We start from the raw sequence: 15,455 nt of genomic DNA on the forward strand, positions 1-15,455 counted from the left end.
TTTAACGATATACGCCGGGTTATGCCGTCCAGCTCACTTAAATTCAAGCCCTGCTCATAAGGCTGGTCCAAGGCACTTCGGCGTCGTTCGGCAAAATACCGTCCACCCCCATGGCAGAGATGTGAGATGGACACATTCGATGCTTTTGATGTTAACATGGCCCTACCTGCCACGGCAATGTGAGAAGAATTCCTGTAGATCGGACCTGCAGAATGCACATCCGTTTATACTTTAGGATTTAGATATAAGACTTCGATTAAGATATAAAATGATTTTTTTTAGATTCAAGATTTAGATTGAACATATAATTATAATTTAGGCTTACGTTAAATTATCCGAAGAGGAGACATGAGAATCGCAGTGCAGTTTTGTAGTTGTTTATTATACTGGGGAAAATATAGCAAAGCTCGAGCAAAATCTAGAAAAAGTCAAGCACGTTCTTCACATCAAAAGTTTACAAACGGCGTGACTGTAAGTCAGCCTATGCGAGTAGCTACATGTCACCAGCAGACCACCTTGATTCGCACATTTCCATTCCCATGATGGAGGCTTAGGGCCCATGGTCTCCTGCCCCCACCCTGTCCCAAAGAGACGAGCCGTCGCAGAAACAAAGACGATCAAACCGCCCTTTAAAAAGAGCTATTAACGCAGTGGCTTGAACTCCACACTAGGCCTCCTACATCCAGAGCAAGTGCATTGGGTTTACCATCGCTTGTTTCTATAGGGGGATATTATGACGATCTACGTCAGGGGGAGTAGGCAGCCAATCTGCTCGGGCACACTCGCGCAGACGCTCATCAACGACGACGAGGCGCGCGCCACCAGCCGCATCAGCACCACCGACACCACCACCAGCAGCATCAGTAGCAGCAGCAGCAGCCGCCCCGTCTCTCCGTCCTCCCTCTTCTTCCACATAGCTCAGTAGTGCTGACTCAGTGCCTTCCCGCCCGTCTCTGTGCCGCCGTCCTCCTCCATCCCAGCAGCAGCACTCAACGCACCCAACGGAAAACATGGCTAAGACAGCGATCGGTGAGTCTCATTTTGCCTATATATATATTTTGTGCGTTGGTCGGTTCGGTTGTGTCGTGGATGGTATACGCAGGCTTTGAGTTGGTTGGGGGGGATTCTTGTGGCGACACCCACCCATGGCACAAAAGGCTGAGGTATTGGGGAGCGGTCAAACTCATTTACAAGTCAGGTGAAATCAAAGGGCGTTATGCGAATGTTTTTTTTTATGGTTATATCTCTGCAAAGAGAACGAACCAACGGTTGGATTTGTTGAAGTGATAAAAGCCCACGATGGTTGAGATCATTCTGGGCTTCAGTCAATCATTTCTAGGATGAGCATCACTGACGCATATTTTTCTGTCTTGGTGGAAAAAAAAAATCCAATGGAGTCAAAAGGAAATCAAATGCTTATCATTCGCGTTGATCACGTATACCAGCTTTATCCTATTATTAAGGGAACAGCAGGTTTTATTCAATGCACAAGTGCTGCACCGTTTTGCTGCCGGTCGCACACCCGTGCAGCATAATGCAGCGCCAGCGACCCCACCCAACATCTCGGCTCTCCGGCCCATGCCAGCCTAACTGATGGATGCGGGATCAATCGACCGCGGAAAACGTGGTTATCACGACCAGACCCCCACATTGGAATCATCCTGAACCGCAACTTTGGGTTTTGTACGACCTCTAAATGTGGGAGTGCGGATGAAATGTCATCTTGTAGTCTGGTATACGCACTTGTAATTGCTGAACAGAAGAAGGGAAGAATTTACGATTGGCGATAAATGAACGTGTCACGGATGTTACGGGAAGATGATAACATATATATGGTCGATCATGTACCAGGTTTACAACATTGACTTAGAGGTGTATTCTAATGTCCTAGTGGGCATCATTTCGACAAAATATTTCTGATATCACAGTACGATTTTTTTTTGTATGAGAGCATGTAGGCCTAATTGGATATATTGACATTCATTGCTAACCAATTGCATCACCTGCCATCATTACCCAAACGTAATTGACTATGATATTTAGTTGCGAAGTATATTAAATGATGATACCTGCGTTTCTTAATTGTGACCTCGTGGTCTCGTTCAGAGAATCGTCTTCCCCCTGACGAGACTGGTGATGGATGGTGTCCAGCGCAGACAGACAGCAATATAGTTTTATCGCCGGCAGAGTCAACTAATCACTAGGGCCTAAGTGATATGTATCCCCCACCCCCTCTTTCGCCCACCCACCGAACCTCGCCCCCTCTCTGGTTCATCTCGTGTTGTTGAAAAGAATGCAGAATGGGATGGGCTCGAGCCAGACGTTCTTGAAAAAAAAAGCCTATAGTCAGCTTTTATTGCGAACTCTTCGCACCCGCGCGCCCTGCTGCTGAAGATGGACGTCACGTGGTATTCCTGGTTCCCTCCGTCATGTTTTTTTTTTCTTTGGTCGGAAGCGTCCAAATGGGCGTCCACTCGTTATGTAGACATACCTATGATAGTTTCGCAATGACTTTGAGCGACGATCACTTTTAATAGGGTCGTTCAATTTTGTAACAAAACATGAATAGAACTGCACACTATTTAAAACCAACCCAGTCCCTTGACGACTGAAACGCCTAGGCATAAGAGTATAGGTGTATGACCCTCCGGTGGAGCTCGCCTCGTTAGGTGTGGTCAATCAATAGCTTTGTGTGGGGCAGGCAGAGTCTCCTCTGCGGCCAACATACTCAGAGGGCCCCTCCATTCCCGGGCCCGTGTTGCTATTTACAAGGTGGCGACTCGCGGTATGAATCGTGCAGTTCATCTCACCGCTTAGCCTCCCCTCTGCTCTAAACCCTGCAGTCAAACCAGGATATATTAGCCGGTTCTTGGCACACAGCTTAACACTCCACTGGCTTGGATATGGGCGTCAGCCACTTTTATGGTGATTATTTGTCTGCATCATTTCCCCTGATGAGGATATATTATAAATTGCCATGATGATCCCTGCAGACATATTTTAGTCGTCTAGCAACCAAGAGCTTCAGATGTTCCCCCTTTATCGTTTTTTCATCACATCTTCTACTGCGTCTCATTCTAAAGCCGGTTCCTTCCACAAGGCAACACGTTAACTACTATGGTGAGAGCTGCTCATATGCCCCACGCAATTGAGTTGATATGTTTGTCGGCTACCCTGGGTGCATTATGGGATATACTACCACAATGGGTTTCTGTGAAGTTTATCAGGCAATGTTTACGGGGTGTTTCTGTTACCATCTCAGGTGTGTCAGCCTGGTGCATCTCTCCATCTACACAGGAGGATAGGATTACGGCCACCACGTCTAGCCCACTACCAACCCTGCCCTTAACGACCTTATTCCCTGATATATGTGTCCGATGACATGCCCCATCATCGTAAACCCCTCCCCGATCGTACCTGCATAATATCTCCATTATATGGACGTCTGGCGCATGAGGCTTTAAAGAGCCATCTATCTGCCAAGGCGCTTCGGCCCACACGCTGCAGCCGGCGGGTTACAGGGCCGAGAGGCGCAGTAAACACTGCAATATGAAAGCCCAGATTCCCTCAGACACCAGAGGCAATTACAGCGCTGCGCTGCTGTGTGTGTTGCTGTCTTTTGCTCCTTTTTTTTATTGGGCGCAAGGTGCCGTGCCCGATCCTACCTCAACGCAAACCCTGAGTACAGACTGAGAGATTGGGTTGGACGAGAAAGAAGTGAAAATGTCAGAGAGAAAGCTTGACAAGTGCTGAGGAGCGATGATGAGAGCAGAGCGAGGCGGTCAGCCTCAGAGGAGGCCCTTGAGAGGGGAGGCAGAGTGTCCTAGTGACAGAGAGAGAGAGAGAGAGAGAGAGAGAGAGAGAGAGAGAGAGAGAGAGAGAGAGAGAGAGAATCCAATAGAGATAGATAGATAGAGAGAGATATAGAGAGAGGGAGAGCACGCAATGGAGGGAGGGAGAGAGCGAAAGAGTGACATCTCTATTGTTAGAGGCTGAGGAAGTGGCGATGAAGAAACAGATTGCGGGGGAGAGTGCATCAGCAACAGATGAAGCCGAAGGGGAGAGAGAGAGAGAGAGAGAGCGAGAGAGTGCTGGAGAGAGCGAGAGAGCAAGAGATGGATGAATGGAGGAGATGGTGGTAAGTCTGAAGGATACAAGCGAACAAGCAAGAGGAGGATGAGGAGGAGTAGAAGAAGGAGGAAGAGCAGGATATTGACGATATGCTCAGCCAGCCTGATGGATGTGAGAAGGGAGTGCAGTGTGTGTGCGTGCGTGTGCATGAGTGTGCGTGTGTGTGTGTATGTGTGTCCGTGTGCATGCGTGTGTGTGGGTGTGCATGCGTGTGTGTGTGTGTGTGTGTGTGCGTGTGTGTGTGTGCGTGTGCGTGTGTGTGTGTGTGCGTGTGCGTGTGCGAGTGTGTGTGTGTGTGCGTGTGTGTGTGTGTGTGCGTGTGGGGCAGGAAGGGTCCTGCTGAGAGAGGCAGGAGGAGGAGCAGTAACACCAGCTGGTGGGCCTTGCCGGCCTTGATGTTTGGTCATGTGACTCTCCCTCCCTGCCGCATCACGGCAGGGCTGGCGGTCTGTTGTACGATGATACGTACAGCAGTAGAAATACAAATCTAGCACGGAATATACCATTTCTTAGAGGGGGTATAAAATGTATTGCTTGAGACAAAAGATCAAATAATTAATTATAATTAGCATTTCTTCCTCCAGGACAATTGATTAACCACTAATCATTTGCTTTTTTTTAATTTTCATTCAGTTTTTATTTGCAGTTTTATCCGAAGCCACATCCAGGAAGATTTTTAGATACTAAATGTTGATGGGAAACCTGACACAAGATTTAACAAAATGTTATCCATATCCACATTTAATATTCTTTGGCAGTGGTCAACGTTCCTGGCAGTAAACATAGCAGTAACATTTCCGCTACGTTCAGCATTTCGTCAGCCAATAGACCCGACCGCAAACAACGTTTCCCTTGTTGACCGGACACCACTAACCAACCAAGTAATGGGAACGGGAGAACCGACGTGACCCAGGGACACTTAACCCAGATGATCCACTCTGCTTCCTCGTCAATAGGTCACATCCTCACCTGTCAAGGGCTACTGAGGGAGGGGAGGGGGGCAGATGCACCCCCCTCTGTCTGCACCCCCCCTCTGTTCGCTGAAATGGTCCGCTCCGCTAATTACTGTATATATTAAAGCTGCATGCACCTGAGGTGGCTGCCTCCATTAGGGGGCCCGGGGGGAGAGACGGTGGAAGGGAGGGAGGGAGGGGGGTGTATCCCAGCGGGGGTCCGTGTGAGAGCCCATGTGGAACATTTCTTCCTCCATCTTCTATTCTTCTCTCCACTGCCACTCCTCATGTTTTTGTTTCTTCTCTGTGATTTATGAACCCACACTTGCCCCGGGTTAACACACACACACACACACACACACACACACACACACACACACACACACACACACACACACAAACACACACGCACACACACACACACACACACGCAAACATACACATACACGCACACGGACACACATAATCACACACATATTCACACTCACACACACACGCACACACACACACACACACACACACTCACGCAAACATATTAACACACACACACACTGACACATACACACTCACATGCACACACATATTCACACACACACACACACACACACACAGATTTACACACACACACACACACACTCTCACACACACACACACACACACACACACACACACACACAAACACACACACACACACACACACACACACATCCACACACATAAATATGCACACACATAAACATGTAGACACACACACACAGGCACATATATTTACCATAAATATATACATATATACCCATATACTAACACACACACACACATGCAGAACAGACCACAGCATCCACTCCTTGAATCTCAAAATCTCTCTCTCAACATTATTCATTCTTTGTCAGCGCATGACACAACCACACCTTTCTCCCCTAGGCTCGCTCTATCTCTCCCATTCACTTCCTCTCTCTCCAACTCCCACTCTCTCCCCCCCCCCCCGGGCCCTCCCCCCTCCCCCTCTGGGGAAGGGGTTAACAAGGCCACCGGAGAGCAGGGAGTGCTGCATGGGAGACTTGATCACATTACTGTGGCGTCTGCTGGTCTACAGCGCAGGGGCCTGAGGGATGAAAGAGAGAGAGTAAGGGAGGGAGAGAGTCAGAGAGAGAGAGAGAGGGAGGGGGAGATGGAGTAACAGAGGGCAAGAGAGAGGGAGAGAGAGAGGGGTGGAGTAACAGATGGAAAGAGATGGAGAGAAATGGAGTATCACAGGGAGAGAGGGAGGGAGAGATGGATTCACAGAGAGAGAGAAGGACAGAGAGATGGAATATCAGTGAGAGCTGCAGGGAGGGAGGGAGTAACAGAGAGAGGGAGGGGGAGATGAAGTAACAGAGAGAGAGGGAGGGAGGGAGGGAGGGAGGGAGAGGGGGCGATGGAATAACAGAGAGAGAGATGGAGTAACAGAGGGAGAGAAGGAGGGAGGGAGAGAAGGAGTAACAGAGGGAGATAGGGAGAGAGGGAGGGAGGGAAGTAACCGAGAGAGATCCTAGCCTGGATACTGTACTGTGTACTCTGCTCAGACATGAATCAATATGGCAGACATGCCTGTCCCGTGGCGCTGTGTGATGGATTACGCCGTGGCGTACTGCCTCTTGGCACGCCGCTGTTCCACGGTGATGCACTGCGACTATACCCAACCCGCGCTACGACCTTATGCTAAGGAAGAGCACTGCGCTCATCCTGCGGTGGGCAGGACATATCCACCCGGCCTCTCCTAGACGGCAAAACAACCATGGGCCTGCATTTAAAAATAGTATCAAAAATGATATTAGCAGAAGAAGCAAGGTCAAACAGGGTTAGTGGTGGTGTTTTTTCCCCTGGTATTTGACTGTATGCCCTCTGTAGAAGTTTTGCTGCTGGCTTTGGAGCGGTCGTGCATCAGGGCTAGATATGGATCCTGCTGCGGCTCCTCTCATGTTATCTCTCTCATAGAGGGACTGCAGGCCAGGGGACTAGAAAGGCATATTGCTGCAATATACTGATAAAACAAAGCCTTCACTATCAGCATCCTCGTAGACCAAAACAATATAATCCAATGGCTAAGTAATTGGCCTCAGCTTGATTTATTCAAGTGTTTGATTGGCTCAGGCTTTTCCCCGACAAACAAAACTGTAAGCATTATGGCTTGTTTTTTAATTGTACCTGTAGGCTTACTTTAACAACAGACCTCTCAGAACCTTTTAGTCTCAAACAAAATGGCTGAGAGGCAAGGCACGCAGAGTTGGTAAATAAATGATACTGTAGATATGTGCGGCATAGCTAATGATGCGTGGGAAAGCCGATGGGCATGGCAGCTGCTCTCACTTTTTCTGTATGATGGTGGGGGGGGATTTGCAGCAAGTCAGGCCACCGTACAACAACAGCCTAAATTTATACCAGCACAGTGAGAACAAAGCACCCAAAATGGCTTCAAAACCCTGGGCAATACAACAGACCAGACCAGACAGCCTTTGAAGCAGAGGGTGTCTGTTTGAAGGTTTCGCTGAATATTTATTTTCCTTATCTGAAGATGAGATGTGATACAAAGGCCTCCTGAGGAGAGAGAAGTGGGTTAATGATATTGTGTGTGTGTGTGTATGGTATGTGTGTGTGTGTGTGTGTGAGGATACATGCATGTCGTAGAGATAACATCCTGTACAGACACACACACACAGACATTCAAGCACACACACACACAAATGCGCACCCTCAAACACAAACACACACGCTAACAATACTATTTTAATCTTCCTCCCCAGCCTACAAAGAGAAGATGAAGGAGATCTCAGTTATATCGCTGATCTGCTCCTGCCTCTATCCAGAGAGCCGCAAGGACATCCTTGGGGACTTTGAAGGTACGTCGGGACCTGTTGGAGACGCCAGCAAAAGTTCTCCAGATGCAAACAGAAAATACTTTAACGTAGCCAGACACTTTTCAGTTTCCCAAGGCGTTTTGTTCAGAAGTTAGCACTTTGTAATTTACCTTCTCATGTATATTTTTGACTTACAATTACAATTAGGGCATTTAGCAGACGCTTTTATCCAAAGTAACTTACACATTGACACACCGACGGCAGACAGGCAGCTCATCAGGAGCAGTTAGGGTTAAGTCTCTTGCTCAGGGACACATCAACACTCAGCTAGGAGGAACTGGGGATCGAACTAGCGACCATTCAGTTACAAGACAACTCTACCCAGGGGCGCCGAAAAGGGGGGGTAAAGGAGACGGATTCTAGGGGCCCATGATGGAGGGGGGCCCAGAGAGGCCCCTAATGATGATGAAATTATAATACAGAAAAAATAATGACACTAAGTAAAGATTCTTTTCATGGGGCCCAAAATCCCTAGCGGCGCCCCTGACTCTACCACCTGAGCTAGGCCGACTTCTCTTTTAAATTATTGAATTTCTTTGATTGTCGTTAAATGTCTTTCAAATGGGATTCCTGTGTATGCAAAGCACCCAGAAGTGTCTTTGTGTTTGAAGGGTACTATAAACATCCCTTGCCTTTTTCTCAAGAATAAGATAAGTCTTACCTTTCTCTTGAATCTGCACACATACTACCTAATCAAAGATGATTCTATAAGTCCAATACAATAAGTCTTATAAATGTAAATGTAAATATCAGTCTAATACCACGTGTATAATACTTCTGTTTTGTTGACCCTTCCTTCCTTCCTTCCTTCCTTCCTTCCTTCCTTCCTTCCTTCCTTCCTTCCTTCCTTCCTTCCTTCCTTCCTTCCTTCCATCCTTCCTTCCTTCCTTCCTTCTGTCCTTCCTTCCTTCCCTCTGTCCTTTCCTGACGTTTCCAAAATTCAACCAATCACAGAGAAGCCCTCTGCTTTGCTCGCAGACATGGACATCAAGCCCATCAACAAGCGGGCCTCGGGCCAGGCCTTCGAGGTGATCCTGAAGTCCCCGTCCCCCGTGTCCGACGCCTCCCACTGCGTCACCACCCCCCCCAAGAAGGACATCTCCCTGGAGGACATCCAGAAGAAGCTGGAGGCAGCTGAGGACCGGAGGAGAGTAAGTCTACCTCTTCTTACTCTTCTTCTTCTTCTTCCTCCTCCTCCCTCCAGCGCCCAGCTGCCACCCGTCATCTGTCTGACGGATGATAACAGTAGACGTCTCCAGGGCGACACACTGAGCCCCTTTTGCTCGCATGTGTGACTGAAAGACCAAGCTGTGCTTGCGCAAAAAAAAAAAACGTGAACCACCTACTTTTCAGAGGATTGTGTTAAATTTAGCACGAAAAAATATATTGTTTGTTGTCAGTTGTATGCATTTATGATTGTTAATATTGCATTATGAGTGCTTGTGTTACAATATGATTTTAGGGGTGTGACGCTTCAGTGAATTGCAAAAAGCCGATCCATTCACCAACACGCATGTCTTTGTTAGCCCCTAATTCTTTAAACGTAGGAGACAGCCTTTGAGCCCCGTATAAAGCCCCAGGGTGGCAATCTCTGTGTTGAAAATCATTGAGGGAGTTTATGCTGATTAGACGCAGGCGGCCAATGAAGCTCATCATATTTTAATGAGCTTTGGTGCTGACACACCATGATGTGTTGCTTAGTGGGGTATGTTGTACAACCTATGATCCATGTTTAGTGGCTGGCTGCGTCAGGATGGTGGTGGTGGTGCTGTTGCCGATAAAGAGATGCCTCTGATCGGCCAATCGGCTAATTCCTGCGTTTCATTGATTGCTGCATCAATACAATCAACCATGAAGCTTAGGCATTGATCAGTCCCCAACCAACAGATCGATCAACCTATCTAAGGCTGCTTGTCAAAGGCCTTGTGTAGCTCAAATTGCTTAAGGTCCTATGATATATACACAGAGGCAAAAGACATTTTTTATATTCGCTTTGTTGCAATATAATAGATCTGTTCCAAAATAACAAGAATTCCCTCTCTCTCTCTCTCTCTCTCTTTCTCTCTCTCTCTCTCTCTCTCTCTCTCTCTCTCTCTCTCCCAGTCCCAGGAGGCCCAGGTGTTGCGGGCCCTGGCGGAGAAGAGGGACCACGAGCGCGACGTGCTGATGAAGGCCATGGAGGAGAACAGCAACTTCAGCCGCATGGCCGAAGAGAAGCTGCAGCTGAAGATGGAGCAGATCCAGGAGAACCGGATGGCCTACCTGGCCTCCATCATGGAGCGCCTGCAGGAGAAGGTGAGGAGGAGGAGGAGAAGGAGGAGGAGGAAGAGGTGGGGGGAGATAGAGGGGGAGGACGGGGAGGAGGTGGGAGGAGAGAGAAGGGGAAGTGGAGGAGGAGGAGGAGGTGGGGAGGAGGAGGAGGAGTTGGGGGAGAGAGAGGGGAGAAGAGAGAGGAGAACCGCATGTCCTACCTGGCCTCCATCATGGAGCGCCTGCAGGAGAAGGTGAGGAGGAGGAGGAGGAGTAGGAGGAGGAGGAGGAGGAGGAGGAGAGGGGGAGCAAAAAGCATGGAGAGGGAAGAGATTATGAAAAAAAAAAAACGTTGGTGGGGAAGAGAGGACATTGAGTCTCAATCTTTTTCAAACGCATTGCAAGCCGAGTAGGAGAAGGAGAAAGATGAAGGGGGGGGAAGAGGAATGAGCTGTTGAAAAGAGAGAGGTAAGGTAAGGATCAGGAGAGGAGGAGGAGGAGGAGGAGGAGGAGGAGGAGGAGGAGGGGAGGAAGAGGGGAGGAAGAGGAGGAGGAGGAGGAGGAGGAGGAGGAAGGTCTTTCTTGGCAGAGAAGGAGCGGCAGCATGGGACTGCAGGGTAAAAGATCTAATGCTGGGAGGGAGAGGGAGAGGGTTGGAGACTGAACTATATACTGTATATGAAGGTCAGTAATTTGCTGCAACCAAGCAAAAACTCCCCACAAGATCATAAAAAATGTGTGTCCTTTTGTGTCTTTGCGCGTGTGCGTGCGTGTCCGTGTGCGTGTGTAGGAGAAACATGGCCAGGAGGTGCGCAGGAACAAGGAGCTGAGGGAAGAGATCACAGCGTGAACACGCCAACACGCGACGCCGCCTGCCTCCCCTGCGCCAGATACACCCACATGACCCCCCCCACCCCCCAACCACCACCTGTTACCACCTGACCCCCTGCCCACACCCTCCTACCGCTACCCCTCCCCCCTCCAGCCACCTCCCCACTCCGCCATTCACCCATACTACTACTACTACTATTACTACTACTACTACTCCTATTACTTCTACTACTACTACAAAACTATCAGCGCCTTGTGTGGGGGGAGACGTTTAAAATTACAGATAGCATAGCAAAGCAGGGGGGGAAACAAAATAAAATAATTTAAAAAACGGAATAAAAAAAATGTGATTAATGTACCCCTCTCCCCCCAAACAAAAGAATGTTTTTGCTCTGTTTCAAATGTGAGAAAAAAAAAAACGAATTGACAAAGTGACAGTAGATATTGGTTTTGTGTAAATACTTCTTTTTTTTGTTATATACTGTACGATTCAAGCAGCAAAAGTATTGATTGCCGTGTGCCATTTTATATATAATTTTCCTCTCCCTACATATATGGACGTAATCCTTCATTGGTTCATTCATTTCTATTGTTTGTTTTTCGTTGAAATTTCTCTTGTACGGTAACAGGCTTTGGTGATTGTTGTGAGTTTGCTAGCTAGCTGACGTTCGTCGTAATTGGTCGCATCCCGACTAGGCCCTGCCCCCCCTGTTCTCGTTCCCGCCCACTGCTGACCTGAACTTAAAGGTACAGGGTGCGTAACTACACCTGATCTAGAGACGGGAACGAGAGCATGGCGGTCAGCTGAGGTCTTTTTCTGTGTCCGTGTGGAGAACCTAAACATCGTATATCCACTCCCGGCAGGTGGTGGATGAGCGTAGGCCCACCAATAGGAAAACACCACGACTACGACAGCATTTAAAATAGCCCTCTACTTCTCTACACTTTCCACTGTCCAGACGCCTCTGCCTCTATACTACACTTCCGTCTGACACAGGTTTTAAAGAAACATACATAGGAATGTACTCACTCACTGGCTGTCCAGAAACGGGCCGGATTCAGCAAATCACAGCAAACTATTGCTGAATTCTGTCTCCGTAGCAACACAGCTCATTCTCATCCCTGATCAATGGCTGGCCTGAGTTGGAAAAACAAACTGTCATCACGAAGATGACCGTACATTATCCATTCTGATGACTCGACCGTTAAAGTATTTGAATGCATGGCAACACATTTGACAGAATTATTGATTAAGAAAAACAGATGCATTTTCCAAGCACATCCCATTTTTGTCAGAAAAGTAAAAGGCTACAGTGTAACATCCGCTTCTAGTGAAGTAACCATTCCCATATTATGTTGTGTGGATCACATTACATACCTGTGTACTTTGTGCCAGATAGTAGGAGCAATGCCAAATCTGAGAAACAAACCGTTCCTTATGAATATGTCAGTATTTGTTCGCTATTGGATGCCCGCCAAATGAAAGAAGTCATTCATTCAAAATAAACACAATTAGAAATGTTGAAGCCATACACAATAGGTAATCGCTTGGAATATGTCAAGCCTACACAATATTATCTGAAACACTCGTATCGCACATTACCAGGGATGTTAATGCATGGGTTCGAGACCCAGCAGTCACATTGACACTGCTGGCCTTTTTGAGTGTGTGTATGTATTTCATGGAAGGGTGGGTAGATAGATTACATTAGTGCCACGTGCTTTTTTTCTCTGGTTAAAAATACAACACAAAGTATAATGTCACTCATCATCACTTACAGTACACTATGTGGTTAAAGGCTACTGAATATCTGTTGCACATGGTTTCAGAAATTCGCCACACCTACTTGCCTGCCCGCCTTTCTCTCGCTCTCTTGCCGTCTGTGTGTTTCCCCTTCTCCATGTGTACCTTTGTGAGCAAGCAGTGGTTATTAAAGATTTGGGATTCATGGAATGAAATTGGAATTAAGTGTGGATCTTTTTTCATGTATATAGTTCAAACTTTTCACATAAAACTAATATAATTATATGTTCAATCTAAATCTACATCTACATTATTTATCCTAATCTTAATCTGAGGCCAAATCGTTTATATAAATTGAAATCTTTATCTATAAATATAAGTCCTAAATCGAATCCTTACTGCTAAACTCCAATATCTAAATCTATATTTTATATCTATATTTTATATCTAAATCCTAAATCGAAATTGCTCAAAGATGAACTGAACTGAAATTTGAAGTGTAGTTGATATAACAGATGTAGAGTCTGCGTTCTCATTGGTATAATAACAAAAAATGTCTGAACTTGCTAAAAGGGATTAAATTGTACGGTGAAAGTGTTACAGGGCGCCGCCATGTTGGATTTCAACAATCAGCTACGTCACTGGCATTGTAACCGGCTCTAGCAGCCATAGCAGGTAATGAGTCAGGCTCTGAAGCTCGCTGAAATGGCTACGGAAAAGCAAACAACCAGGTCTACAGGAGGATCATCTTATTGCATTGCCCCTGGCTGCATTAATGAATTATGTAGGGCCAAGGCAGCTGGGGTAATCATACATTTACACAGGCTACCTTTGAATAGGAAACCAGCCCTTAATACATGGCTGGCAGCCTTAAAACTGACTAACCCTCCGATGTCAATCAGCCCCTGTCATGTCAATCTCCACAAGCTAGCACTCTGACCATAAAGTGTATCAACTATTACTCAGACGATATCACAGATCTATGTTTCTAAGCTGCTAATTAAACCACGGCGGGTCTGCAAACAGAAGTTCCACAAATGTCCCTTTCTACTCACCCTGATGTTTGCCGACTAGCCGATTGCTGATGCAGAGGGGGTTAAACTCGAATAAATAGTTTCATAGTAAGATGTATCTGTACAATATCCATCTGTACAATATCCATCAACATCCACCAGAAAGTAAACCTCCAACATCCACCAAAACTTAACGTGACACTCGTGAATCCGCCTTGTGTATCGTGTATCGTGCTCATCAGCGGGTGTATCTCCCAAAGTGCATCTAACATGTCTATCAGGTCCCGTCCACCCGGAGCTGATTTTTTTGTGAAACCATGTCTTTAATAACCATGTTATTAGGCAGATAATAAACCATGTTCTTTTATAGGTCCATGGTCCCAGGGTGGCTTCAAATAAAACCGGACCTATGCGGTTTGTTGTTAGAATTCGTGTGGCCGCCTGAAGCGACTTTAGAGTTGCGTTGAAAGTTACCGGGGTTTTTTTGTATTATTTTTGTAGATTTAAATACAGCCCCTTGGTCAATTCAATTACTAACTGTACATTAAAAAGTATTTCTACTGAATCTAAAAGGTTAAACGACTACTATCTCCTCCTCGACTTGAATGTTTTTATACAGCGCGCAGGCTGGATGCGCGCAGGTTTGATGCGCTCCACTTTTTTTTGTGGAGAACCAGCGCCTTGAATATGTAGGTACTACAGCGTTTGTACAGCTTGTTGCGTTTCCGCAATGTGTCCGTCTTTACGGAGATATTCCTGAAACGCATCAAAGGAAAACGGAGGGGGAAAGATCGTTTTCGCCTTGTTACTTGGTTGCTATTTATGGGGCGCTCCAGTGTCTCCGCTCGGACGTTCCAGAGCATGGCCACTTCAAAAACCTCTCTCTCGCCGCACAGCATCCGAAATGCCCTATGCATGGTTATGCAACCTAATCCCAGATGGTCAAGGTTGACCGGGACCTCTCGGCAGCCGACCGATTCAATGGCAATGTCCATGCTCCGGCAGCACCCACACGCACACCAGTCACACCCACATGATCCGAAGGTGGAGCTGGAGCCTGAAATTGACCCCTCGACCGGCTGGCAGTCAGACACTACAGGCATGTCCCTCAAAGGCTCAAACGCGTAACCAGCCCCATTAAAATCACTATTTTCCGCCGTGAAGTGTAGAAGACTTGTCTGCAGCAACGACCTAGTCCTACCATGCCAGTGACGTCATCGCTCTCTGATAATAAAAGACGCATTTTCTTTTGTTGCTAAAAAATGCTATACAGGTTGATTTTTTAAATATTTTTTTTGTGTCATTTTTTTTATAATGGTCATAACTAACACGTTATCGATGTTGATTATTTCAGTTCAGTTCAGCTTTAATCGAAATGCTAAATCCATACAACAGATTTGCTGATTCTCATACATATACTAATTGGTTCTGACTCCTAACCAGTCATATTTCAGGAGTTGCATCACGTGCATTGGGCAGGAAATGCGCGCACGGATAGAGTGGCGATGTCACGCCCTTTCCGGTAGAGCCCATGGGAACTATGAAATCGAAAAATATGGGTTTTGGAGATAAGGTAATTATTTTCTGGTCCCAGTCTTTATATGCCCCGGATTACACATATGTTGTTTGTGGATTTAAA

The 15,455-nt window shown here is 46.8% G+C and overlaps 1 protein-coding gene across 2 annotated transcripts; it reads left to right on the forward strand.

Moving 5' to 3' along the window:
• Nucleotides 1–772: 772 nt before the first annotated feature.
• stmn2b (stathmin 2b) lies at nt 773–13,018 on the forward strand. 2 transcript variants are annotated; one of them, XM_030347482.1, is made up of 5 exons: nt 773–1,029; nt 7,865–7,960; nt 8,933–9,129; nt 10,082–10,273; nt 11,019–13,018. In XM_030347482.1, the coding sequence occupies exons 1-5, from the start codon at nt 1,011–1,013 to the stop codon at nt 11,076–11,078; spliced, it is 564 nt and encodes a 187-aa protein (XP_030203342.1). In that variant the 5' UTR covers nt 773–1,010; the 3' UTR covers nt 11,079–13,018. The 2 variants fall into 2 exon arrangements, with proteins under 2 accessions (XP_030203342.1, XP_030203343.1); XM_030347483.1 differs by having other exon boundaries at nt 8,957–9,129.
• Nucleotides 13,019–15,455: the final 2,437 nt, after the last annotated feature.

This window comes from Gadus morhua, chromosome 22 (genome assembly GCF_902167405.1).
Source record: "Gadus morhua chromosome 22, gadMor3.0, whole genome shotgun sequence".
NCBI lineage: Eukaryota > Metazoa > Chordata > Actinopteri > Gadiformes > Gadidae > Gadus > Gadus morhua.

Bases quoted from the DNA above. Each gene is read 5' to 3' on its own strand.
- stmn2b (XM_030347482.1), top strand. The intron at 7,961-8,932 runs GTACGTCGGGAC...AACCAATCACAG, and splicing joins CATCCTTGGGGACTTTGAAG to AGAAGCCCTCTGCTTTGCTC. The intron at 10,274-11,018 runs GTGAGGAGGAGG...GTGCGTGTGTAG, and splicing joins TGGAGCGCCTGCAGGAGAAG to GAGAAACATGGCCAGGAGGT.